Source organism: Oncorhynchus mykiss, chromosome 5 (assembly GCF_013265735.2).
Source record: "Oncorhynchus mykiss isolate Arlee chromosome 5, USDA_OmykA_1.1, whole genome shotgun sequence".
Lineage (NCBI taxonomy): Eukaryota > Metazoa > Chordata > Actinopteri > Salmoniformes > Salmonidae > Oncorhynchus > Oncorhynchus mykiss.
In genome coordinates this window covers 33,140,144-33,167,376 of record NC_048569.1, presented here as the reverse complement: position 1 = coordinate 33,167,376, position 27,233 = coordinate 33,140,144, and the positions used below count along the sequence as shown (strand labels likewise).

The 27,233-nt window shown below is 42.4% G+C and overlaps 2 protein-coding genes across 3 annotated transcripts; both read left to right on the top strand.

The window, feature by feature from the left end:
• The first annotated feature begins 478 nt into the window (after positions 1-478).
• LOC110523637 (bile salt-activated lipase) lies at positions 479-8,550 on the top strand. The gene is made up of 11 exons (XM_021602518.2): positions 479-585; positions 2,045-2,195; positions 2,371-2,490; positions 2,664-2,861; positions 3,172-3,302; positions 3,865-3,972; positions 4,068-4,182; positions 4,398-4,584; positions 4,852-5,052; positions 5,170-5,379; positions 8,207-8,550. The coding sequence occupies exons 1-11, from the start codon at positions 520-522 to the stop codon at positions 8,370-8,372; spliced, it is 1,653 nt and encodes a 550-aa protein (XP_021458193.2). The 5' UTR covers positions 479-519; the 3' UTR covers positions 8,373-8,550.
• A 1,144-nt stretch (positions 8,551-9,694) lies between these two features.
• On the top strand, positions 9,695-26,107 carry zgc:92275 (Rieske (2Fe-2S) protein). Of its 2 annotated transcripts, XM_021602519.2 has the most exons (7): positions 9,698-10,470; positions 21,367-21,555; positions 21,795-21,973; positions 22,157-22,282; positions 22,518-22,637; positions 23,141-23,317; positions 23,696-26,107. In XM_021602519.2, exons 1-7 carry the CDS (start codon positions 10,038-10,040, stop codon positions 23,855-23,857), a joined length of 1,386 nt encoding a protein of 461 aa, XP_021458194.2. In that variant the 5' UTR covers positions 9,698-10,037; the 3' UTR covers positions 23,858-26,107. The 2 variants fall into 2 exon arrangements, with proteins under 2 accessions (XP_036833202.1, XP_021458194.2); XM_036977307.1 differs by having other exon boundaries at positions 9,695-10,470; positions 23,141-23,811.
• The last annotated feature ends 1,126 nt before the right edge of the window (positions 26,108-27,233 follow it).

Genomic DNA, 27,233 nt, shown 5'->3' with positions numbered 1-27,233 from the left:
CTATATATATATGTATATATATATATATATATATATATATATATATATATATATATATATATATATATATATATATATATGTGTGTGTGTGTGTATAATATATCAGGGGTATTCAAATCTTACCCTACGAGGTCCAGAGCATACTGGTTTTCTTTACGACCTGATAATTGCACCCATCTGGTGTCCCAGGTCTAAATCAGACCCTGATTAGAGGGGAAGATTGGATATAAAGCAGTGGAACTGGCTTTGATGTTCAGATTTGAATTTGATGGTTATAGACACTAGTATACATGATCATCTTGAATCAGTTGAAAAATAAAAATGTAATCTACTGTATCAGAGCCCACCATGGAAGCTAATATGACAACGTCCCTCCCAACTTTATTTTTCTCTGTTACCATCTGTCTGGGTAGAGGGGTCACTATGACTCAGGGTTATGGACATTGTGAAACCCTGGCTGGAACAGATGGGAGGGGTCTCCTGTATAAAAGGTGTGCTGACAGGTGTCTCTGGATCAGCATGATGAAGACATTGGGTATTTTGGTTGCCTCTGCCCTGTTCCTGGGGTCCGCCTCGGCCGCCACTGTAAGTCCATTTTAGTTTATTTGGTGTAATTAAATATTTTTTTTGTTGTTGTTGTCTGAAACCCAATTCCAAATATATTTGTTAATAATGTAGGTGTTTTAATGTAGCTAGAATGTTTTTTTTTTTTTTTACTATCTGTGGTTTTTATCCCCTTGTAGAGGTAATAATGATACAGTAGAAATATACAGTGAGTTTAAAGTATTGGAACAGTCACAAATGTTTTGTTTTGACTCTGTACTCCAGCACTTTGGAAGTGCTACAATGACTATTAGGTTAAAGTGCAGTCTGTCAGCTTTAATTTGTGGGTATTTTCATCCATATCGGGTGAACTGTTCAGAAATTACAGAGTCCCCCCATTTTAGGGGACCAGAGCTATTGGGGCAAATTCACTTGTGTGTTCAGGTAATAAAAAGTTCATTATTTGGTCCCATATTCATAGCACGCAATGACTACATCTAGCTTGTGACTACGAATTTGTTGGATGCATTTGCTGTTTTGATTGTGTTTCAGATAATTTTGTGGTAAATAATGTACTGTCATTTTTTTGTCACTTTTATCGAAAATAAGAATATAATATTTTTGTAAAAACTTCTACATTGATATGGATGCTACCATGATTACAGATCATCCTGAATGAGTCCTAAATAATGGGTGAGAAAGTTAGACTCACATGTCATACCCCCAAGACATGCTAACCTCTCATTTTACAATAACAGGGGAGGTTAGCAGAGCGGTGTATCTCTTCTTATCTATTCTTATTTACAATAAAAGTGACTCAAATGACAATACATTATTTACCATTCATTTCTATGGGTCGAAAAATAATCTGAAACACATCCAAAACAAACAGCAAATGCATCCCACAAATTTGTAGAGTCACAAGCTTGATTTAGTCATTGTGTTGTTTGATTATGTGACCAAATACTTTCTAATACTTTAATACACAAATAAGTGAATTTGTCGTAATACCTTTTGGTCCCCTAAAATACTCAAATTAAAGCTGCTATTAAAGATAGTCTGAACTTTAACCTCATGGGCATTATTTCAAATTCAAAGTGGTGTAGCACAGAGACAAAATATAAAAAAATGTGTACATTTCCCAATACTTTTGGAGATCACTGTAGTTTCACAAATAAAATAGGCTAAATATGAAATTGTTTAAATTGATAAAGTAGCCAATAGTGAAACACAAAGGGTTAAGAACTTCACCTGTATTTTTACTCGCACTGCAAGTTTTTGACATCTTTATCATCAACAGGTTGATAAGCAATGTGAATTCAACAGCTGAACACCTTTTTTGCAACAGCACTAATAAAAAAAACTCTAAACAATGACACCACTACATGCATAAAACAACAACACTGAATACATTTGTGCATAATAAAAACAGTTTCACACTTGCATATATTACTGAATGAGTAATGAGTTTGTATCTGCCCTTTTGGGTGTGCATGTGTAGCTTGGAGTGGTGTACACTGAGGGAGGCATGGTGCAAGGGAAAAAGGTCAATTCTGATGGACTCCTCCGCACCATGGATGTCTTCAAAGGAATCCCCTACGCTGACAAGCCCGGCGTTTTTGAGAAGCCCAAGCGTCACCCTGGATGGGATGGTGGGTAAAAACATAATGCTTCCGATGTCCATCCATAAGGCAAGGAAAACAATTTAGTAATACAGAAGCAGATTGTAAAATAAATATTGGACAGCCGTATTGGACCATATCAGACCTTAGCCTTCCTAACACTCATCTCAGTTGACTGACTGATTCTCCTTGTGTCTCCTTCCAGGTGTTCTTAAGGCTACAGAGTTCAAGCCGAGGTGCATGCAGCTGAACTTGCTCCAGTCTGACACCCGTGGCCAAGAGGACTGCCTTTTCCTGAACATCTGGGTCCCTCAGGGCCTCAGTGGTATGTACCATGCACCTGTGTCTTTCACCCGTACCTGTCACAAGAGTAGGATGTCTTTATCCACATATCAAAACATGATACAGTATGGTCTGCTGATGTTTAATAATACTAATAATAATATAACTATGGTGTAATTCTACAAATGTATTGAAATGTATCTCCTCCCTTCTTAGTTTCCACTGGGCTGCCAGTCATGGTTTGGATCTTTGGAGGTGGTTACCTGGTTGGAGGCTCTATGGGCGCTAACTTCTTAGATAACTATCTGTACGACGGGGAGGAGATTGCAAACAGGGGCAAAGTCATTGTGGTGACTCTGGGTTACCGTGTGGGCACCCTGGGCTTCCTCAGCTCTGGAGATGCCAGCGGACCTGGTAGGTATCAACTAAGGCTTTGCCTGGCAGGCTAGGTGGGTGGTGGGTGGGTGGTGGGTGGGTGGGTGGCTTTGGTATGATCTGTGCCGCATCAGCTGATGTATGACATTGACCTTTTCTTCATGTAGTGATTCTCAGGTGACTGAGTCCACTATATGATAATACTGATTAAGAATACGGTGTTCATCTAACCTTTAATCATCAACTGGCTGTCAGAAACTTTTGCCATTCTGTGAGAGCCAGATGTACAGTATGTTAGTATAGTAGGGAGAGTACTGCTGCTGGCTCACAGAGCGGTCTTCCATGTCAGGTAACTATGGTTTGTGGGACCAGCATGCTGCCATTGCCTGGGTGAATAGGAACATCCGCGCCTTCGGAGGAGACCCCAACAACATCACCGTCTTCGGAGAGTCTGCCGGCGCTGCTAGCGTCAGCTTCCAGGTGTGGGACTAAAAAGAGAACTAACAGTTTTAATACAGAGCTTTCAGGGCAAAGGTAGTCATGTCGAAGTACAAAAAAGGCCAGTACAAGGATGTTTCTTCCGTCTCAATGTTATATACTCTTCATTATAATATCATTATTATTCAGTGTCTTCTTGTCATAAAACATAAGTTTACTGTCACAGTGTGTAGTTTCTGGTAACTCGTGTCTATGACATTAGCTTATTACATTTGATACGTTTAACAATGAGAACCGGGAGACTTCTGATACTTTATTCTGAACCATGATGTCCTGTACAGAGTGATGGTCAGCTGAGTTTCTGAGACCTCTGTGATCTAATAAACAGGGTGATGGAAAACACTTGTACTTTAGACCATTTTAAGTTGAGCCTTTTTAAATTGTTAGATACAGTATATGTAAGCATATAATGATTGTAAGTAAAGATACTGTAGGTAAGGATATGGCTTTTGGCATGGGTCCTCCGTCCACAGTATTAACAGATTAGCAAATGCAGAAAATGCAATGTACTAATTTGAGTTTGAATGTACTTTACACCACACAGACGCTTTCTCCCCATAACAAAGGGCTGATCCGCAGGGCCATCTCCCAGAGTGGCGTTGCTCTCTGCCCCTGGGCCATCAACAACAACCCTCGTGCCTTTGCAGAGATGGTATGTGTACTTCAGTAACATTGGGTGGGGGGTATGAAACTGACAGAGATGCATGTTGGTTGTTAAAGGGTGGTGTCATCCTCCTCTCTCTTTAGGTTGCTGGGAAGGTGGGCTGCCCCATTGATGATCATATGATGGCCTGCCTGAAGCTCATTGACGCTAAGGAGCTCACCCTTGCTGGTACCCTGTCCCTGGCTGGTTCTCCCTCCAGTGAGTATTCACTGAGGTTAAAATAAGGGGCTGTGGCACACTTTGAGAAAGATGCTAAGGAGGTTGTGCTTTGCATGCATTGATGCCTGTATAGATGAGCATTAGCCTGACGCTCACATATCTCCTCAGCCCACCATTTTACACAGGAATTTGGTGATGACCATGTCCTACCCATAGCGTTAAAAGTTATGTCTTTCTCTGCCTGCCTCCTCTAGCGCCCATAGTGGGCAACCTGGCCCTCTCCCCAGTGATCGATGGGGACTTCCTGCCTGATCACCCAGGGAAACTGTTCCACAACGCTGCTGACATTGACTACCTTGCAGGGGTCAACAGCATGGATGCCCACCTATTCACTGGATTAGATTTACCCGCCGTCAACAAGCCACTCGCTAACCTCCCTCTGTGAGTGACTTTGGGCTGATTGGTTACCTGGGAGGAGGAGTGTAGTCTGTTCAGTGTTGGCCATGTGCATTATGTAGCTTAAATGGGACAGCAGATGTACCCACAAAGCATTTTATAGAAGCAACCAAGTCTAACTAACAAGTAGGAGTAGAATAAAACATGTATTAAAAAGAGTAGGGTTATCAGTTTGGGCAGGTACCTAACACAGTTGGCTTAAGAAGGGGTTGTTAGATCTCTTGAGACTAATCTCTCGCTTCCTCACTGAAGGTCAGATGTGAAACTGCTCCTGGGTTCTTTGACTAAGAAGGGAGAGGCCTCTATCAATAGCGCTTTCGCAGAGTACACGGCAGACTGGGGCGATAAGCCCAGTCAGGAGACCATCAAGAAGACTGTTGTTATGATCGAGACTGACTACGTCTTCCTGGTTCCTACCCAGGCTGCTCTCTATCTGCACGCCTCCAATGCCCAGTGAGTCTACCTCCTTCTTATTCTAGCACAGCCCTTCTCCCCCAGTATGTGCTGCTTCCTATCCCAGCGTCACATATCGGATATCTAATCATTCCCCCTCTCCATGCCCTATCCCAGATCTGCACGCACCTACTCCTACCTGTTCTCAGAGCCCAGCCGCATGTCCGGGATAGTTCTACCTTTCCCCAGCTGGATGGAGGCTGATCACGCTGAGGACCTGCAGTTTGTGTTTGGCAAGCCCTTCTCCACACCCCTGGCATACTGGCCCAAGTACCGCGATGTCTCCAAATACTTTATCGCCTACTGGACCAACTTCGCCAGGACCGGGTAAGAAAGAGCTGCAGAGCAATCATATACAGTAATCACACCCTGTGGGGGATATATACACTGCTCAAAAAAATAAAGGGAACACTTACACAACACAATGTAACTCCAAGTCAATCACACTTCTGTGAAATCAAACTGTCCACTTAGGAAGCAACACTGATTGACAATACATTTCACATGCTGTTGTGCAAATGGAATAGACAACAGGTGGAAATTATAGGCAATTAGCAAGGCACCCCCAATAAAGGAGTGGTTCTGCAGGTGGTGACCACAGACCGCTTCTCAGTTCCTATGCCTCCTGGCTGATGTTTTGGTCACTTTTGAATGCTGACGGTGCTTTCACTCTAGTGGTAGCATGAGACGGAGTCTATAACCCACACAAGTGGCTCAGGTAGTGCAGCTCATCCAGGATGGCACATCAATGCGAGCTGTGGCAAGAAGGTTTGCTATGTCTGTCAGCTTAGTGTCCAGAGCATGGAGGCGCTACCAGGAGACAGGCCAGTACATCAGGAGACGTGGAGGAGGCCATAGGAGGGCAACAACCCAGCAGCAGGACCGCTACCTCTGCCTTTGTGCAAGGAGGAGCAGGAGGAGCACTGCCAGAGCCCTGCAAAATGACCTCAAATGTGCATGTGTCTGCTCAAACGGTCAGAAACAGACTCCATGAGGGTGGTATGAGGGCCCGACGTCCACAGGTGGGGGTTGTGCTTACAGCCCAACACCGTGCAGGACGTTTGGCATTTGCCAGAGAACACCAAGATTGGCAAATTCGCCACTGGCGCCCTGTGCTCTTCACAGATGAAAGCAGGTTCACACTGAGCACATGTGACAGACGTGACAGAGTCTGGAGACGCTGTGGAGAAAGTTCTGCTTCCTGCAACATCCTCCAGCATGACCGGTTTGGCGGTGGGTCAGTCATGGTATGGGGTGGCATTTCTTTGGGGGGCCGCACAGCCCTCCATGTGCTCGCCAGAGGTAGCCTGACTGCCATTAGGTACCGAGATGAGATCCTCAGACCCCTTGTGAGACCATATGCTGGTGTCCTGGGTTCCTCCTAATGCAAGACAATGCTAGACCTCATGTGGCTGGAGTGTGTCAGCAGTTCCTGCAAGAGGAAGGCATTGATGCTATGGACTGGCCGCCCGTTCCCCAGACCTGAATCCAATTGAGCACATCTGGGACATCATGTCTCGCTCCATCCACCAACGCCACATTGCACCACAGACTGTCCTCACCAGGAGCATGCCCAGGTGTTGTAGAGAGGTCATACAGGCACGTGGAGGCCACACACACTACTGAGCCTCATTTTGACTTGTTTTAATGACATTACATCAAAGTTGGATCAGCCTGTAGTGTGGTTTTCCACTTTAATTTAGAGTAAGACTCCAATCCAGACCTCCATGGGTTGATAAATTGGATTTCCATTGATAATTTTTGTGTGATTCTGTTGTCAGCACATTCAACTATGTAAAGAAAAAGGTATTTAATAAGAATTGTTCATTCATTCAGATCTAGGATGTGTTATTTTAGAGTTCCCTTTATTTTTTTGAGCAGTGTATATATATATATATATATATACATACATACAGTATCAGCCAACCTGTGGGCACACCTACTCATATACATTGTAGAATAATAGTGAGGACATCAAAAGTATCTATTAACACATATGGAATCATGTAGTAACCAAAAAAGTGTTAAACAAATAAACATTTTAGATTCTTCAAAGTAGTACCCTTTGCCTTGATGACAGCTTTGCACACTCTTGGTATTCTCTCAACCAGCTTCACCTGGAATGCTTTTCCAACAGTCTTGAAGGAGTTCCCACATATGCTGAGCACTTGTTGGCTGCTTTTCCTTTACTCTGCGGTCCAACTCATCCCAAACAATCTCAGTTGGGTTGAGGTTGGGTGATTGTGGAGGCCGGGTCATCTGATGCAGCACTCCATCCCTCTCCTTGGTCAAATAGCCCTTACACATGATAGTGCCACTAAGCGCAAACCAGATGGGATGGCGTATCGCTGCAGAATGCTGTGGTAGCCATGCTGGTTAAGTGCCTTGAATTCTAAATAAATCACTGACAGTGTCACCAGCAAAGCACCCCCACACGTCACACCTCCTCCTCCATGCTTCACGGTGGGAACCACACATGCAGAGATCATCTGTTCACCTACTCTGCGTCTCACAAACACACAGAGGTTGGAACCAAAACTCTCAAATTTGGACTGATCAGACCAAAGCACAGATTTCGACCGGTCTAATGTCCATTGGTCGTGTTTCTTGTCCCAGGCAAGTTTCTTCTTATTATTGGTGTTCTTTAGTAGTGGTTTCTTTGCAGCAATTTGACCGTTAAGGCCATATTCACGCTGTCTCCTCTGAACAGTTGATGTTGAGATGTGTCTGTTACTCTGAAGCATTTATTTGGCTTGCAATTTCTGAGGCTGGTAACTCTATTGAACGTATCCTCTGCAGCAGAGGTAACTCTGGGTCTTCCTTTCCTGTAGCGGTCCTCGTGAGAGCTAGTTTCATCATAGCACTTGATTTTTTTTTTAAGAATATGAAAATTTGTTTAACTCTTTTTAGTTTACTGCATGACTCCATATGTGTTATTTCATAGTTTTGATGTCTTCACTATGTAGAAACAGTCAAAATAAAGAAACTCTTGAATAAGTAGGTGTGTCCAAACTTTTGATTGTGTGTGTGGCAATTTAAAAGAAAATACCATTTAAAATTCTAAAGTGATATTATCCTCACAGAAAACGATGATAAATCGAATGTTCTCACCATTATGTTTTTCTTGCCATCCTCAACCCCTTTCCCACCACAGAGACCCCAACAAGGGGGAGTCCAATGTGCCTGTGACCTGGCCTGCATACACCACCTCTGGGCAAAAGTACCTGGAGATCAACGCCAAAATGAACAGGAACTCCGTCCATGAGAAGATGAGGGTGCGCTTTGTGAACTGGTGGTCTAACACCCTTCCCTCCATCTGAGGTAGTTCTCACTGAGCACAGGCTCCCTGATGCATAATTGACATCATGCTACATTCACAGCTCTACAGATTGGTCTTGTTATGTCACAAATAAATGCAAGGCTACTAGTACCACCAGATGGATTTCTGATTGTAACCATTTTTTCTTCAAAAGTAAATGAATGCAATTAAGAAGTCTACCCTGTTGTCTGTTTTTAATACTGTCCAGTCACTAGTGAAATCTGTTTTTGTTTGTATTTATCGAAATAGTAGCATGTTGGGGTATACCTATTCACCCAAATTGCATCTGAGTTTACAGTGGATTTTTTTTTCTCTGATTAGTTGCAGTATTTACACATACAGTACCAGTCAAAAGTTTGGACACACCTACTCATTCCAGGGTTTTTCTTTATTTTTACTATTTTCTAGATTCTAGAGTAATGGTGAAGACATTGAAACTATGAAATAACACATATGAAATAATGTAGTAACCAAAAAAGTAAGTAGTCACTCTTTGCCTTGATGACAGCATATAACCATGTGGGTGATTGAAAGATGAACAAGGTCCACACTCCAGTCCAGTTGGTGGAGGTAATGCACCTTAAAGGTGGTTGCCAACTGACATATAAAATCAACAGCATCAAATCAAACAACCACCCACATGTCACCATTTAGAGTAATTCTTCGTCAGTGATGAACACCCAACAATACCTGTACATGTAATATTTGCTGGTGGGTATGACTAGAAAGGGAAGATGAAGGCATGTAGCAGTGGTGTAAACATAGCTGGCGCTAACCTTTTGGGGGCCCTAAGCAAGCTTTGGTTGGGGGCCCCACCACCTTGTTGCACAACATTTTAGTGACCTCCTTATGACAGCAGGGAGAAAAGTTGAAGTTTTAAAGGTACACTATGCAGAAATTGCTTTATTTCCTAGATGCTAAAAATTGTGACAAAATAAGCCAGTATAGTATAGAGAATCCTTGTACCATAAAATATATTTTTAATAATCCAAAATATTGCATTTTCAACTGTTTGAAGCTGGTGTACAAACCAAAAGTAAAAGATGCAACAATAAAACTTAAGAATAGGAAGCATAGAAATAGTGCACATAAACCAGATCTACTGCGTCTTAGACTTTCAATTACAATGACAGATCTGTAACTCACATTTTAATGTAAATTTGGTTGGTTGCCCAAAAAGTTACATATTGAAGCTTTAAGGTTAATTTCTTGCAATTCTACACAATTTGTCATGGGGCTTAGATAGTGTTGCAGGTTTAAAGCATATTTTCTGCAATTCTACAAAATGTTCCATTGGTTTATGCCTGGGTATAAAGACTATTGTGTAACTCTTATCCCAAGCTTGACTTCTCATCTGTCGGAGGCGTGGCCTGTTACCCAAGTGTCACATCTCTATTCCAAGGCGCTCTGCCTCACGACAATAGCCTATAGAACATGTATGCCACACCTGACAAGACTACAGTACGACAAACTATTAAGTCAGTCTTTTTGTGAAGCCACACTGCCGATCTGGCACAGGAACCAGTGCGACAGCGCTGCAGTGGCCGGTACCGGAGGAGAGGTTTTCATGGTGACGCGGCTGTGACAAGCCGCCAGAGGGTGGCAGCCAGGGACAAACACCCGTGTACTCTGTCTGGAGATTTCCTTATAGGCTAAATAACACGAGATGATGGAGGGTCAAAGCATGTCTCTACTCGGCAAGATGATGGCAGTTATAGGGATAAGCGTGGTAGCAGGTCTCATCGTGCACGTGCGAGACCCGTTGGACTCAATTTTAGGAGGTGGATACCCGGAGCTGTGGAGGAAAGCGGGACTGGTAGGTGCCCCAGCCCGGGCCGTGGCTTGCATCTTCGCCGGGGTTTCCCTTCTTGCTATGGGCTGGCTATATAGACTACTGTTTGCCCCCCTGGAACTGCTCAGAACTCCCGACGAGGTTGGATACATTGCCGAAGACGGTCGCTCCCGCGCCCAAGCGGCAAACGAAGTGCGTCGGAGACGGAAAACTGGCGAACTGCCACCCGTTTATCCCAACGGCTGGTATCGAGTATTGGATTCTCACATGCTGGAGCGAGGGGATGTCAAGAACGTAACTGTTTTAGGTATTCACAGCGCCACCCACTACAATACAGACAAACCAACAACACATTCGATTAGACGACAATATGTCCGTCTCTGAGATCAGCAAATAATTTGTGCATATCTACATGTTTTTTTTGCAACACACACAGTGTCTCAGTAGTGCACCTCACAGTTGAATTAAAGGCTACGCATCATAGGATAAAAATAGCCTGTCTCACTCCAGATTGTAATACATGTGCTTGTCACGTCAGGCAGGACAGTCCAATAACGAATCCAGGTGGAGATGCTGACAATGCACCTGTCCTTGTTTAGGTCTCCCTTCTCTCTCACTTTTTTCTCGCTGTGTAATGTATATCCACTCATGGAAAAAAACAAAAACATCCTATCCAGTTGATGTTAAATAACAAATATGTAGCCTACCTGCAATTAACAGTCCAAGACTCCTCTGACTCACATTTCCTGTGTGAACATTGTCACATCAAAAAGCTACACTACGATGTGCATAGGCCTACCAAATAGTGTCCTACCAACATGATTAGGCAACTTTTGAAGCATGATTTAAGCTTACACCATTTGTATACAAAGTCTCATATTACAACATAAACAGTATAGGTGCCTAGTTATGATCAGGTAAGTCAGATGATGTTTAAAAGTCATTCTTTCAATTAAAGTATTTCCATTAGGCCTATTTGAAATTATGGAAACTCTACTGTGTAAAAGAAAGGGACTACATTTGGTCATATTCTCTAAAGTTCAGCTTTGGCTCATTTCCTTAGGTGTAATAACACATGCAGTTCAATTCTATTGACTGAACACCTGATTTTGTATTACAGTACATTTCCTTGTCTCAGCTCTATATCCGCTCGCTGAGTGGTGGTGGTTGGAATAGGGAAACAATAGAAGCACCCTCTTTAACATGGACAACCTGGGGTTCCAAGATCCACACAAACTATGGACTTTTTTGTACTCTCAAGTATGCATAGTTTGTTGCCTCGTGCTGAGTGCCTGACACCAAAAAGGCAGCTGGTGAATGTGTGGAACACTGAAGATGAATTTGTATATAAAATCAGTCACATTTGACATGCACTAATCAGTACATGTGGTTTTGTATGTAGCCTACTGAACATATTTGCATGTCCTCAGAAAAGATGCAGTCACAAAACTGTACAAAAAATACTAATCCCCATGAGAGAACACTATAATGATACACCATTGACATTCTCTTCCTCATATTCTTTTTCTTCTTTGGGATGCCCTCTTTTTCTGGCTGCCTGCTACTCATAGCTCTATCATGGGATCTAATCAGTAACCTATTTTAGCCAAAGAAAATATAATGAATAGCATTGTAACAGTAATTAGGTGCCTGTTTGACCAAAACCAGTTATGCATTGAGATTCACTGTCCTTTACACAGAAAAAGCTGTAAAAAATAGTCTCTCAGGCAAATAATATCTAGGCCCGAAGGACTAAAATAACTTCTGAAAGGAATTCCATGTATTATTCTGACTCCGGTGACATCTGTATTGCATGATCCAGTCAGCACATTTGTAACCCTGTGTGATATGAGAGAAATGAATGTGTCATCGGTGTCTCCAGACAGTTATATAATAGATTATACTCTCTAATTAGTCACAGAAGTAGGTACATTAATGCAGAACTATTTGGACATATTTGGACAAACAGGGTTCAACGCCTATTGTGATTGGATTTCTAATCATTACTCAAGAATGAGGTTCTACTGAATAATTATTAAAATAATTACACAACTTCTTTTAGCTGACTGCACTCTGCACATTTTGTCTGCCATTTCTCTGCCATCATCTTGAATTGGTTTCAACTTTGAATATGTGACATCTTTAGAACCTGCCAAGGCAGGTCTCAACAATCCAACATAGATACATATCATTGAAGATTGTTTGATATACGCTCACTGTTGACATTTCAATGGTCATTGTCTTTGCCTTGTCAATGCAATGCCTCACCTGTTCATTGTTCTTAATGTGCAGTTAGACGTAGCCAAGCCAATTTGCCAGGAGAAACCCTATATTGTTGGAAGGACCATTTTGGTTTTGTGTTGCCTGCCTGCCTTCCTTTAACCAAGGGCCATTGAACAGTTGAAGACTTGGCTGCTAGGAAACATTTAATCTGAAAAGACAACCTCCTTATTGTTTACTGGGACCTGATCACCATCAATGTGTGTTTGCTTCAGCATCCTGGAGGTGGATGCCATGGCCACTAATGTTTATTTGAGTTACTCCATTCTTTCATCTGAAACTGCTGTGTGTTTCTGTGGTCTGTGCTTACTACAAGGGTGATGCAACCATTTTCAATAAATCAAGCAGAAGGCCCCCAAGTGTTGGTTTTGTTGCACAAGCCTCTGCTGTGTGTCAGGCCTGACAACACACCTTAGCTGCCCCGACCTCCAAAACTAATGCTCTTCACACACCAATACATTGTGAGGCTGACTACTGCTATTCAAGGCCCGAGATTAGGCTATTTAAGAATGCTCGTCGAGTGGGTGACATGAATTAAAGTCACACAACCTGTCCAATAAAAACAAGTTTTTGGGTGAGACCCACTGATTCGCTAAATCAAATGTTTTTGTTATCCTGCACTGTTTTCTTTCTGCAGACACAAGAGTTGGAAAAGTCTTGTTGTGTCAAACCTCAAATTAAACTCTTGGCCCTCCACTTCAGTGCTATTTGTATTCATTCACATGTACATGTACAGACTATAAATTAAGATTAATGTGAGACCAGTACTGTTGAAGTTTTGACCATCCAGATGTTATTTATTTATTATTATTATTATTTTTACATTGGAGATTCTTCCAACTCTCCACATTCCCTTTTGACAGTGTTTACTGCCATACTGGGAAAAAGGGCTGATTTTGGAATGATTTATCTTTAATTATCTGTCAGCAAGAGTTGATAAATCTCCCCCTGTTATGGGATTAATTATTCTCCAATTCTCCCCAGGCACATTATTCTACATTCCCCCCAAACACAGTCTCATGAGAGTAACTGGAGGAATATGCTGTAAGGGCCTGATTCTGACCCGAGTTAAGCACACGTAAATGGAATGCAATTCCCTCTTTATCCACTCTTCTCTCTATGGTATTCTGACCTTGAATTTAAGCATAAGAATAGCTTTTCGCCTGCTATTTGTTTATAAATTAAGGTGTGGCGGAGGTGTGTCTGCAGATATGCCATATTCTGACCTTGACTTAATTCCCTAATAATTTCACCACTTTTACGCATGAGGAAACCATGAATAAGGTCTAGCAAAACTACTGGTTCCAACTGTAAAAAGCATCCAATAGAAATAACACCATTCTCTATGCACTGTGATTTACAAATTGTCAAGAGCTATTGATAAGAGCTGGGTAAATGAGTAATCTGTTTGGATAAAATAATTGTACATTTTATGTGACACTTGTTTTAGATCTATTTGACCTTATAATCACTGGAGACAAATGTGTAACCAATCGTATGGCAGCAAACTGAAGCATATCAACACAACAACTTTTAGTAGAGTTTATGAAATGCTGTGCCATTATACAGAATTTAAATTGTAGTGCCTTTTAACTTGTAGGAATGGGCACTCTCAAATGTCATGATTATAGGCTACCAGGACTCTTTTGGTCTCCTATTTTCTATCATGTTAAATATTAGCCACTATCAGTATCGACTGTCAGTTGGCTTAATAACCACACATATTCAACTGCCAATTTACTGTTAGTTCCCTTCAGTTGGTATAGTTGTCACGTTCTGACCTTAGTTATTTTGTTATGTCTTTGTTTTAGTATGGCCAGGGCGTGAGTTGGGTGGGTTGTCTATGTTAGTTTTTCTATGATTTGGTATTTCTGTTTTTGGCCTGGTATGGTTCTCAATCAGAGGCAGCTGTCAATCGTTGTCCCTTATTGAGAACCATACTTTGGTAGCCTGTTTTTCACCCTTGAGTTGTGGGTGATTGTTTTCTGTCTACACCAGACAGGACTGTTTTGTTTCGGTCATTCTCCGTTGTTATTTTGTTTAGTGTTCTCGTGATAATAAATTATCAATATGGACACTTACCACGCTGCGCATTGGTCCGATATCTCGTCAGAAGAAGAGGACGAACGCTACAATAGTCTACATTAGCATTCCATTTAATTCAATTGTTTTGTTAACCTTCATTTATTCCCTCTGTAAACGTAGTCGTGGCCATGTGGTTATTACTGATTAGTAAAAGTTGATCATATGGAAAAAAAAAAAAAAAAGAAGGCAAGTAAGCTAATTAAATCGTTATGGAGCGGAGCGCAGACCAAGCTGTAATAGTTTGAACCTGACGCATGGCGCAATACTTGGCCATGTCTTCATACAGTTCCATAGTTAGTGCAGTCAATAGGCGAGGGTATAGCCTACTATTGTACACTATTCTCCCTATTATAATTCTATGTACACTAATATTCCAACATTAACCTGGGTTGAAGAACTGAATGTGGCAATTGTCAGAATGAATCAATCCACCATTTTCTTTCTTTCCTGCGTAAAGGCTCTCCAAACCAGTTAATGATTTATACTGTAAATACTTTCCTAAACCTAAATAATCTACAAGATCAGAGTATTTTAAAACTACCAACTGAAACGGACGAATATGCATATGTAACCGATGTGAAATGGCTAGTTAGTTAGCGGGGTGCGCGGTAATAGCGTTTCAATCGGTGACGTCACTCGCTCTGAGACCTTGAGGTAGTTGTTCCCCTTGCTCTGCAAGGGCCGCGGCTTTTGTGGAGCGATGGGTAACGATGCTTCGAGGGTGGCTGGTTCGAGGCGAGGCGACGGAAGCTATACTGTTACACGTATATGGTCTCTCAAGTCTGTCGACAAAATTCTAACTAAAAAGGTACCCAGTTTTTAAAGGGATGTCTTAAGATAAATGTACTGAAAACCTTATTGACGAAAACTCCACTAGAAAATATGTTGGCCAGCAAGTGGATGGGATTTCAGCGGTTGAATGAAGCTTATTCAGAGCGCGCAAGGTAGCCACACCTGTAGAGCGCATAACGCTACTGAATAAGGTAAATCTGAATACCGGATACTGACAAGTGCGTCGGAAAGGTGTAAATTCCTAAATCGGAATCAGTCCCCAAAAGCATCACCATTTCTATGGTCACAAACCATGACGGGTATGCACATGGAAATGTTAGGGAAAATGGATATTGGACTGATGGAGCAGATACTTGACAACTGCTGATGACTAGGTGACACCTGGTGATTCAGAGTAACGTTACAGTGCTGCCGTGTCTGTATCACACCCCCCCCCCCCCCCCCCCCCAAAAAAAAAATATGCATGCCATTTTGTGATAACGGTTACGACAAAATTACATGGCATCCGTGTGAATTTATAGCTAAGCTATTATTTATATTACGGCACCACGTATCATTTCACGCTACCTCGATTTACTCCATCGTGACATCAACGACAACATGCTCCTTATTTGACTGCAGTTAGCTGTAATCTTAGACAGATGCAGCCTATGATTGTTGAGTCCGGGCAAATGTTGCAGCCAAACTGCTTCAAATAGGGTGATTAGCCTAGCTAGCTAAATGACAACACTATTAATTCTAGAAGTAACGACTCTATTGCTTAATTCCGAAAGTAGACTTCACCTCCGTGTTACATCTATAGGCATTATTTCGCTAACTAGCTAGCATGAGCTAGTTAACATAAACTAACTAGCCAACATGGGTTGTTTCTGACATGCCACAATTCTGCTTACTACTGTAGCTAGATAATGATGGTTTACAGTGACTCTACGCACACCCACTCACATACAAGCTGCTGTTACTCTGTTTATCTTATATCCTGTCGCTGACTGCAGAACAAAAATATAAACGCAACAGTCAATTTAAATAAATTCATTAGGTCCTAATCTATGGATTTCACATGACTGGGAATACAGATATACATCTGTCAGATACCTTTAAAAAAAACGTGCCTCACAATGGGCCTCAGGATCTCATCACAGTATTTCTGTGCATTCGAATTGCCATTGATGAAATGCAATTGTGTTTGTTTTCCATAGCATATGCCTGCCTATACCATAACCCCACACCCACCATGGGGCACTCTGTTCACAACGTTGACATCAGAAAACCGCTTGCTCACACAACGCCATTCACGTGGTCTGCGGTTGTAAGGCGGGTTGGACATACTGCCAAATTCTCCAAAACGATGTTGGAGGCGGCTTATTCCACATTAAATTCTCTGGCAACAGTTTTGGTAAACATTCCTGCAGTCAGCATGCCAATTGCAAGCTCTATAAAAACTTGAGACATCTATGGCATTGTGTTGTGTGACAAAACTGAACATTTTAGAGTGGCCTTTTACTGTCCTCGCCACAAGATGCAGCTGTGTAATGATCATGATGTTTAATCAGCTTCTTGATGTGCCACACATGTCAGGTTTAGGGATTATCTTGGCAAAGGAGAAATGCTCACTAACAGGGATGTAAACAAATTTGTACACGTGTTGTATACGGCACATGTTACTAATACAATTTAATTTGATTTGAATTTGAGACAAATAATGTTTTTGTGTGCATGGAACATTTCTGGGATCTTTTATTTCAGCTCATGAAACATGGGACCAACACTTTACATGTTGCATTTATATTTTTGGTTCAGTGTAGTATGTTAGCTAGCTAACCAACTAGGCGGTTATCAACGACACTCAGTCAGTAATTTAAAATACTTTTCTGACCAACCGGACATTACTTTAGCCAATCTCGGCCTACTCCTTCTTGCCTACTCCCGTCTATAGGTCTCCTACTAGGTTCAAAACAATATCAAATAAACTCTGTGGCTGTAGTCCGGTCAAAATAAACCACTCGCACACTGCCTTCTGGTGCAGCCAGGCAGTCAATGGCTCTATGTTCCAAAACTATTCACCTGAATCTACGTCAAGCCTGGACAACATTCTATTTCATATTGTTATGGTGTGCGTGAAGCCCAGAAGTATATTTAAGCAATAAGGTACAACGGGTGTGGTATATGGCCTATATACCACAGCTAAGGGCTGTTCTTACCCACGACACAATGCAGAGTGCCTGGATACAGCCCTATTGGCCATATACCACAAACACTCAAGGTTCCTTATTGCTATTATAAACTGGTTACCAATGTAATTAGAGCAGTAAAAAATAAATGTTTTGTCATACCTGTGGTATACGGTCTTATATACCACGGCTGTCAGCCAATCAGCATTCAGGGCTCGACCCACCCAGTTTATAAAATCGATTATATCTCCAATTTACAATGTTGGATGGAAAAAAAATAAGTGAGACATCAGATTCATACACTACTCATTATTGTTGTTGTTGTTGTTTTTTAAGTGAAACATGGCCTTTACTCGACTCAGTAAGCATATCATTAGTCAAACACATAAGGCCTATTGGATTGATGCTATATTCTCTTTTGGAGCCTCTCTAGTTTCTCTACTTCCCCACATGGATTTATCGAGATCCTCCTCTCTTTTTCTCTCCCCCTTTCTCTGTGCCAGTTTTCCAGCCACCAGTAAGAGCCTGTCCCAGATTCCGCTGACCCAAATCAACATTTGTCAGTTCCGGTCTGTTCATTTATTTTTGTTGTTGTTGTAAATAGCCACACCTGTTCCTGAAATCTGTCAGTCCAGTCAGTTTCACCATTTTATGCAGTACACAGTCAGTCTAGGACACTCTTCTCAGTATATCTCAGTCAACATTTGCACACTCTCTAATTCTGTCCCGGCCTGCCGACAGTGTGGTTGCAGTCACGGCCTGCTCTACCTATCTGCTGTCATTTGGGCGGCAGGGCGTTATCCCGGTTTCCAAGGGTTTAACCGGGAGGGCCTACTCATTGCCTAGCGTTGCCAGGGCCGCTGAATCCTATCCTTAGTGACAGTTGGGCGGCTTTAATCTGAAGGTAATCTTAGCTCCGTGGGGTCACAGTCAGGAGCTAAGCCAGCTAGTTTGCTGCTTGGCCTCTGGCCCCGTATCCAATCCCACACTGTCTCAATCTGATGGCTCACTATGCAGTGGGCCGTGGCTTAGTGTGGTGTACGTGCTTGTGGTATACATGCTGTAGCTTCCTGATCGGTCCTGTCCAACTTAACTATATATACTGTAGGTCGCACATACAACACACCCGCCCTTCTCTGATGCAGTGACACAGTTTAGGAGACAGGGGTCATACCTCAGATGAGCATTTAACACAGACTTTGTTGAGAATATGATTGTGAGAATATGACATAAATGGCATTGTCTCACACCCAGTCCATTCTTTTCATTTACTGTACTGTTAAGCTTTCCAACTCAGACCAAGCTCATTCCAGGAAATGAAATGGTTTACAATTGAAAGAAAGTGTACCAAACGCAGATGTTTACAATTGTTTATATGTATTTAGGTAGCTATTTATTTAATATCCTAGAATAGTTTCAGTGCTTGCCAGGAGGTACAGGTTGGTTACAGAAGAGTTCAGGCCAAGCCAGGTGGGTTGGCAACCCTATGGATACGGTTGTTGTTGCCCTGAATACATTGTTTACTGGGGACACTTATGGGATTTTTATAAATAATGACTAAATGATGTATACATTTAAAGTAGAATTTTAACTAACATAATTCTATCCTGTTTGATGAAGAATTTTTGCACATAGGCAAAGAGGAATTATTAACAAACAACTTGAGACCACAGTGAAACTAACAACAGGAAAGATGTCTGGTCCCCAACCAGGGAGGGGAGAAACCGTTGGGCTTGCAGTAGATTGTGTAGCATATGGTAAGCAATATGTATGTGTTGGAATGGAATTGAAAAGCAGCTTTGTCATTGTCTGAGAGGAGGAGGGACATTTATGACAAAATGAGAGGTATATACAGTGCCTTGCGAAAGTATTCTGCCCCCTTGAACTTTGCAACCTTTTGCCACATTTCAGGCTTCAAACATAAAGATATAAAACTGTATTTTTTTGTGAAGAATCAACAACAAGTGGGACACAATCATGAAGTGGAACGACATTTATTGGATATTTCAAACTTTTTTAACAAATCAAAAACTGAAAAATTGGGCGTGCAAAATTATTCAGCCCCTTTACTTTCAGTGCAGCAAACTCTCTCCAGAAGTTCAGTGAGGATCTCTGAATGACCCAATGTTGACCTAAATGACTAATGATGATAAATACAATCCACCTGTGTGTAATCAAGTCTCCGTATAAATGCACCTGCACTGTGATAGTCTCAGAGGTCCGTTAAAAGCTCAGAGAGCATCATGAAGAACAAGGAACACACTAGGCAGGTCCGAGATACTGTTGTGAAGAAGTTTAAAGCCGGATTTGGATACAAAAATATTTCCCAAGCTTTAAACATCCCAAGGAGCACTGTGCAAGCGATAATATTGAAATGGAAGGAGTATCAGACCACTACAAATCTACCAAGACCTGGCCGTCCCTCTAAACTTTCAGCTCATACAAGGAGAAGACTGATCAGAGATGCAGCCAAGAGGCCCATGATCACTCTGGATGAACTGCAGAGATCTACAGCTGAGGTGGGAGACTCTGTCCATAAGACAACAATCAGTCATATATTGCACAAATCTGGCCTTTATGGAAGAGTGGCAAGAAGAAAGCCATTTCTTAAAGATATTCATAAAAAGTGTCGTTTAAAGTTTGCCACAAGCCACCTGGGAGACACACCAAACATGTGGAAGAAGGTGCTCTGGTCAGATGAAACCAAAATTGAACTTTTTGGCAACAATGCAAAACGTTATGTTTGGCGTAAAAGCAACACAGCTGAACACACCATCCCCACTGTCAAACATGGTGGTGGCAGCATCATGGTTTGGGCCTGCTTTTCTTCAGCAGGGACAGGGAAGATGGTTAAAATTGATGGGAAGGTGGATAGAGCCAAATACAGGACCATTCTGGAAGAAAACCTGATGGAGTCTGCAAAAGACCTGAGACTGGGACGGAGATTTGTCTTCCAACAAGACAATGATCCAAAACATAAAGCAAAATCTACAATGGAATGGTTCAAAAATTAACATATCCAGGTGTTAGAATGGCCAAGTCAAAGTCCAGACCTGAATCCAATCGAGAATCTGTGGAAAGAACTGAAAATTGCTGTTCACAAATGCTCTCCATCCAACCTCACTGAGCTCGAGCTGTTTTGCAAGGAGGAATGGGAAAAAATGTCAGTCTCTCGATGTGCAAAACTGATAGAGACATACCCCGAGCGACTTACAGCTGTAATTGCAGCAAAAGGTGGCGCTACAAAATATTAACTTAAGGGGGCTGAATAATTTTGCACGCCCAATTTTTCAGTTTTTGATTTGTTAAAAAAGTTTGAAATATCCAATAAATGTCGTTCCACTTCATGATTGCGTTCCACTTGTTGTTGATTCTTCACAAAAAAATACAGTTTTATATCTTTATGTTTGAAGCCTGAAATGCGGCAAAAGGTCGCAAAGTTCAAGGGGGCCGAATACTTTCGCAAGGCACTGTAAACCAATGTACATGAAATGGTGGGCAGAGCTCTCGAGAATAAACGCTATTGACTAATTTGGTGGCTGGTCTCAGTCCATTTTATGCAAATAAGAACCTTACAAATTCTTAGAAACAGACAGTGTTTTAATTTAATTGGTTAATGAACACATAGTTACTAAATTCATCTAACAGACACCCAGTGAATTTAAAGAGAAATGCAGCCTTTTCAGAGATGTTTTTAGTTGTCCTTCAAAGAGTAAAATGCTCATTCAATAAATTAGGTGTCTTCACATTTATGTGTCTTAATTGGCTTTAAGTGGATATTTCAAGTATTTTATTATAGTAGTCATCTAATTTTAAGACCCAGCTCCTCACAGCTTACCTCCTGACCTCCTTGCCCAAATCTGTTTTCCTCCCAGGTGAGCAGGTGGCAGTGTTCCGGGGCACAGAGGGCAAAGCCTATGTGGTGGATGCCTACTGCCCACACCTGGGGGCCAACCTGGCAGTGGGGGGGCGTGTGGTGGGGCAGAGCATAGAGTGCCCGTTCCACGGCTGGCAGTTCCGGGGGGAAGACGGAAAGTGTGTGAGGATCCCCTATGCAGAGAAAGGTGAGAAGCCACGACCAACTCAATGTAATGTAGTTTAACCATGTTTATAATGTATCCAGCTAAAATAATGTGGGATTTTACTTCTGTCAATCTATCGTGACAGCCTAAACATTAGTAGCTGATTTGATTCTGGGTGCCGAGATTGTAAACAGTATAATGTCTTACATTTTAAAAACAGATTGATTTGTCATTTTGCGCAATACAATGAATTTGTTTATTTTCCCTCTGTGGATTGTTAGTGCCAGAGTTTGCTAAGGTGCGCTGCTGGCGCAGTATGGAGACCAATGGTCAGGTTCTGGTGTGGTTCCACTGTGACGGAGAGGAACCTGGCTGGACAGTACCAGAGCAGGGGGAGATCACACGAGGGGAATGGGTCTACCGGGGCCGCACTGAGCACTTCATCAACGCACACATAGAGGTCTGTTGTCTGTTGTAGATGTGTGTGTGTGAGATAAGAAAAAGTCTTCATTTTATACTTGTATATTTTTTATTTACCATATGGTAACTTTAGGTCAATGTGTTCTTTAGTAAATCCTGAAGACTTTGTCTTATAAAGAGAAAGTCAACTGTGCCTTTTCCTCTCTGTGACTGCCACCTGTAGGAGATCCCTGAGAATGCAGCAGATATTGCCCACCTGGCCCACTTGCACACACCAGGCATTGTGAGCGGGGTTGACCTGCGCTACACCAACAGCAAGACCTGGGAGTTTGTGAGGCACGACTGGAAGGTAAGGACTTCCTGACCATGTGACCTTACTACTCTGGGCCCTACTTATATATACTTTTAGAACTTCTTTAAATGGTGCCTCAATGGTGTGTCCCTACAAATACGTGATTGTGTGTGTGTGTGTGTGTGTGTGTGTGTGTGTGTGTGTGTGTGTGTGTGTGTGTGTGTGTGTGTGTGTGTGTGTGTGTGTGTGTGTGTGCGTATGAATATGTATATGTATATATATATATTTCCAGGTGCAATGGGAAGCTGAGTCTGAGCCCACTAAGCACTGCTCCCAGATGCTGGTGAAACATGCCCTGACTGTGTTTGGTCGCCACTGGCCTCTGCTGGACATGGATGTAGTGGCTCGACAGGTACAGATAATCACAGACAGACTAGATAGTGTTTAGAAAATTGTGACCCTGAGGTGCTGAATTCAGTCATAAAACACAGCTGAAGTCATCATTGTCAACAAGTGTGTCAGCCAAAACCACCCAGTGCCAAGACTGCTCTTGGTTTTAGCCTCTCCGTCAGCTGAGATATATATCACCGTCTCAAAGGAATAAACTGACCATTCAGACAGCTTTGTCACCTCTTGTTTTCGCTTCACTGTGCTTTTGGATTTGTGTATACATGGCTGCATCCAAACGAGCTGCCTCAGTCACTATGGTGACGTTGAACAAGACCTCTGGCTGCAATTAACATTCACCTTAGTATTGTACCAATAACAGTGTTTCAGTCTGATGTGTCCAGCACCATAAATCAACTACGTTTTTTATGGATGGTCCATTTAGCTCTGTCCAGAATTGTGTCTACTCTATGTTTAGTACATGGACATGATGTGTATGTGTCAGTAATATATGTCTGTGTGTTCCAGGTTGGTCCAGGGGTGGTGTTCCTGCTGTTCGACCACAGTTTCCTGGGTCGGGGTGTGATCATGCACTGTGTGACGCCCGTGGAGCCTCTATTGCAGTGTGTGTCCCACACCATCTTCTACCAGAGCAACATCCCCCCACTGGTGCCCAAGTTCATCCTGAGGGCAGAGTGCATCCAGGTACCATGTATCCCCACCATATTGCCCAGCTTACTCCTGCCCTCAGACTCTCGTACACACGTTGTAACACACAGGAACTGTACTGTACAGCCAATGATCAAACTGTTCTCAATGTGGTACATCATATTCCAAAACCATGAATATCATGCATGTCAATTCATACACATTATTAGTATCCTTAATAATATTAAATTCATCATAATCTGGTGAATATACAGTATGGTAGAATACATGGTAGACTTTGAAATTTGACTTTTAAAAAGTCACTCGTTAGCAGTTTTTTGCTTTTTATGTGAACATTCTTGTCAGATTGATCACTACTTATTTCAGGTTTTGATATAACTAACCCCTTGTTGTTCTGACTGGTTTATGTCCCAGTTTGAGCGGGACGTGATGATCTGGAACAATAAGAAGTACATCTCTAAGCCCCTGCTGGTGAAGGAGGACTCTGCCATCCAGAAACACAGGCGGTGGTTCAGTCAGTTTTACAGTGATAACAGCCCTCGGCTGCGCTACCAGCACAACACGCTGGACTTCTGACCTCTCACACACTGAAAGAAGCACAGGAAAGCCAAACGGTACTGGTACTGGTCCAAAAACACCTTCAATGTCCAAAAGGTATTCAAATATAAAAGAGAAGAGGACACCCTTGGAATTTAACACCAGAAAATTGTTAGTCTTTTGTAGCAGCCAGTCAGCTCTTTCATGGTTAATGAATTGTGGGGTCTTGTGATGCAACCCAGCTGTAGTAACAGCAGCATTTGTTATTGTTTTGATAACTGAGCAGCAACCAAGCGCCCAAAGGGACTCTTATTCTACCAAAGCCCCGAAGTCGTGCTCCACATTTTCACTTAATTGGACTTCCGTAGCAAGACAAAATGCCGTTGGGAGGATTCATCTTCTCCCCTTCTTGTTATATTTCAAACAAAGCAACTGAATGCCCTCACATCTCCCATCAGAGTTGTACAGGTGTAAAAAGAGACCAGACTATGTTTGGCCAGTTCAGTGTACGAAATGAACACTCTCCTGTGGGAACTTGGTGAGATTCGCTCTGGCCTCGTTTAAGTGCCTAGCTATAGCTACTCTGTGATCCTATAGGATTGATGGGACCTGAGGACTGCTCCCTTTTCACTCATCTTTCTTTTGATTTATTCTGATCGCTCCTGGCGTCTTCAATCCAGTTTATCCACATCTCAATCGTACAGGATTCAGCCCATATTCCTGTGAAGACCCACCAGAACCAACCAATATGAATAGATATGCCAGAATTGCCTAGTCTTTATTGTAGCTGATAGTAAGAGTCTATACTGTGTGAATGAACAGGAATGTATTGGAAACCGGTGTGCTGTCTGTACATTGTTATATGATTCCAGCAGGCTTCAGTTTGATCTCTGTACCTCCTGGCATTATAAACCTGTGACTACCATACAAAATAGGTCAGTGTAAAAAACATAACTTGCTATAACTTAAAACATGTCATTTCTTTTCAGCCTAAGTTCTCAAGGAAACTCCAAATCGGGCAATCATGACTTGTGAGGACATCACTGTGTTCCAAAATGAGTGCTTAAAGCTTTAATGTTTAATGAAAGCTGGCACCCAGCCCCAGCTTCAGGCCATTTCAAGAGTGTTTGTGTCCCCTGGAGAATATCTTAAAGCTCAGTTGCTGATTGACCCTGCCAACTGATAGTGGTTCCCTCACGTTACCCCTGAATAGATTATGCAGTTCATTTGTACTATGCACCAGTGCAGTATATGATGACAGTACTGGAATGTTGGTACCAGGTAGTTACCAATATGTTGAATTTGAATCGTTTGAAATAAGTATTAGAAAGTATCAAAACCAGGTGGAAACAGTAAAATGAAGTACTACCGCACACTGTGTAGACATGAGGATAACAATTATAGTCAGAGGTCATTACTCAAGACAGTATGCAGAATATATTTACATGTGGATCGCTTATTGACAAAGCCATTTTGACAAAGCATTTAGCAGAGATGTCCTATAAGAAACTCAGTGTTGTTGTTTGTAGCTTGTTCTTTCTCTATTACATAGCTGTGAGTCCCATTTGTGATGAGGAAAGGCGGGGTTGTTCAAGGAGTTTCATGGCTTCATACCGCAGGTGTGCACTATATATGCACTCAAATGTAGCAAATATCATGTGGCAATATTGTTTGATTGAGTTGCTTCGCTCCAGACTTAAAACATGCTCCCTAATGAGAAAAGCTGTGAGAGTGCTAACAGGGTGTTACTGTGCTAATGATACAGGACATTATTACCATATTAGTGCTTTGTGACTGTGCAGGTCTATACTGACCATTGGTATGTACTTGCATTATATGATGCTGTATTGCTGGCTGTACTCTGAGATTGCTCCTAAGAGCCAGATTCTGTCTGCACTCTGTGACAACAATGATGCCGTTAGGTTGTACCAAATACTGTACATGTCTGTCTGCTCTGATGGAAGTGTGAGCATAATGACCCGCGAATGAGTGTACTGGTAGCGCTGAATGTGCTTTGTGATTGTGTTGATGTTCTGGGTCAGGGGTCAGGGTTAGTGTGACTGTTCTAACTGATCCCAGTTGGCCCTTTATGGCCAATAGTCACAGTTACCCCAAAGTGGGGACGTTGGTTTCGAAAAATGATTAGCAAAGGTAGAATAGCACAATAATACGTGTTTAACCCACCTTTCTTCATATGACACAGCAGATTGGAAAGATTATTTTTTGTAAATGCATTGTCTAGAAATGCAGCATGTATGTAAATCAGCAGAATAAACATATTCAAATCTATTGTGTTTGCTCTTGCATTATTGCAGTTGTAGACAAACTCTTCTAAAGCAAGCTTTAATGTGTTGAACTGAGTGGAATGCTCAGTGTACTGCTTGGCCACTAGCACTTCTGGAAACTTGGGCTTATCACTGTGAAAGTGCTTATCGAGGTTGGTTTTGCTGACAGAGAGGCTAGCATTACGTCAACACTACTGCCTACTTTCACATTGAGTCGAGCTTTGTCCAGGTAGAGTGTTGTGACTGAACTTTCTTAGCTAAGAGATCTCGGTTGTACATGCCACTGGAATTCTGCTCAGCCTAATCTGAAACTTGACACAGAATACTGTTTAGTTTTATCTAACAAAATATGGATGGAATAGTGGGTGACCTTGAAACGGGGCAAGCAGGGAACGACGTGACACATGAGGAAATGATTTGTTCTGTTGTTGGAGCAAGGTGTCCTGCAGTGTTATTAAGTATGGTTGACGAAACCAAGGAGGTAGAGAAGGAGAGGGACCAGGGAGAGGATGGCTCTGTGAAAAAGCCCCTGCTTCTACAACAGCATGTCCTGGGAGAGTTCAAGCAAATTCACAGACCAGTCACCCAAACAGGGCCAGCGGATGGGGCTGACCAATATACATCTGTTCAACAAGAGCTCCATTTTGGCAACACAGAGCAGCCTCAAAGCAAAGGGACAAGTGTCGGGAGTCAAAGAAATAGCGACAACCTAGGGGACAATGAGTGCCCCATCTGCAGTGAACTGTACGACTCTCAGGGAGACCATCGGATGGCATTGTTGAACTGTGACCACACGTTGTGCCATTGCTGTCTGGCCACCATCCTCAAGCGTGCAGCAGATCCTAGCCGGGTGCAGTGCCCCTTATGTCGACAGAAAACTCCTCTCCTTCACTGGGAGATCCAGAGGATGCAGGAGGATATGATGTACCACCAGGTCAGTAGCTCTGAACGTGGACTCATCATCACAGACACTCTGCCTGAGACCATTCCAGCCCCACGACTCTGCTTCACCATGGAACAGAGGCTGCAGACTCGCATGGAGTCAATATTGCTGTGTGGATGCTGCCTGTACCCTCCTCGTCTGATGCAGATGATGAGGCAGATGCAACAACACTGTCGATGCTGCTACC

Bases quoted from the DNA above. Each gene is read 5' to 3' on its own strand.
- LOC110523637 (XM_021602518.2), top strand. From the start codon at position 520: ATGATGAAGACATTGGGTATTTTGGTTGCCTCTGCCCTGTTCCTGGGG. The intron at 586-2,044 runs GTAAGTCCATTT...GTGCATGTGTAG, and splicing joins GGTCCGCCTCGGCCGCCACT to CTTGGAGTGGTGTACACTGA. The intron at 5,053-5,169 runs GTGAGTCTACCT...GCCCTATCCCAG, and splicing joins CTGCACGCCTCCAATGCCCA to ATCTGCACGCACCTACTCCT.
- zgc:92275 (XM_036977307.1), top strand. From the start codon at position 10,038: ATGATGGAGGGTCAAAGCATGTCTCTACTCGGCAAGATGATGGCAGTT. The intron at 10,471-21,366 runs GTATTCACAGCG...TTTTCCTCCCAG, and splicing joins CAAGAACGTAACTGTTTTAG to GTGAGCAGGTGGCAGTGTTC. The intron at 22,638-23,140 runs GTACAGATAATC...TGTGTGTTCCAG, and splicing joins TGGATGTAGTGGCTCGACAG to GTTGGTCCAGGGGTGGTGTT.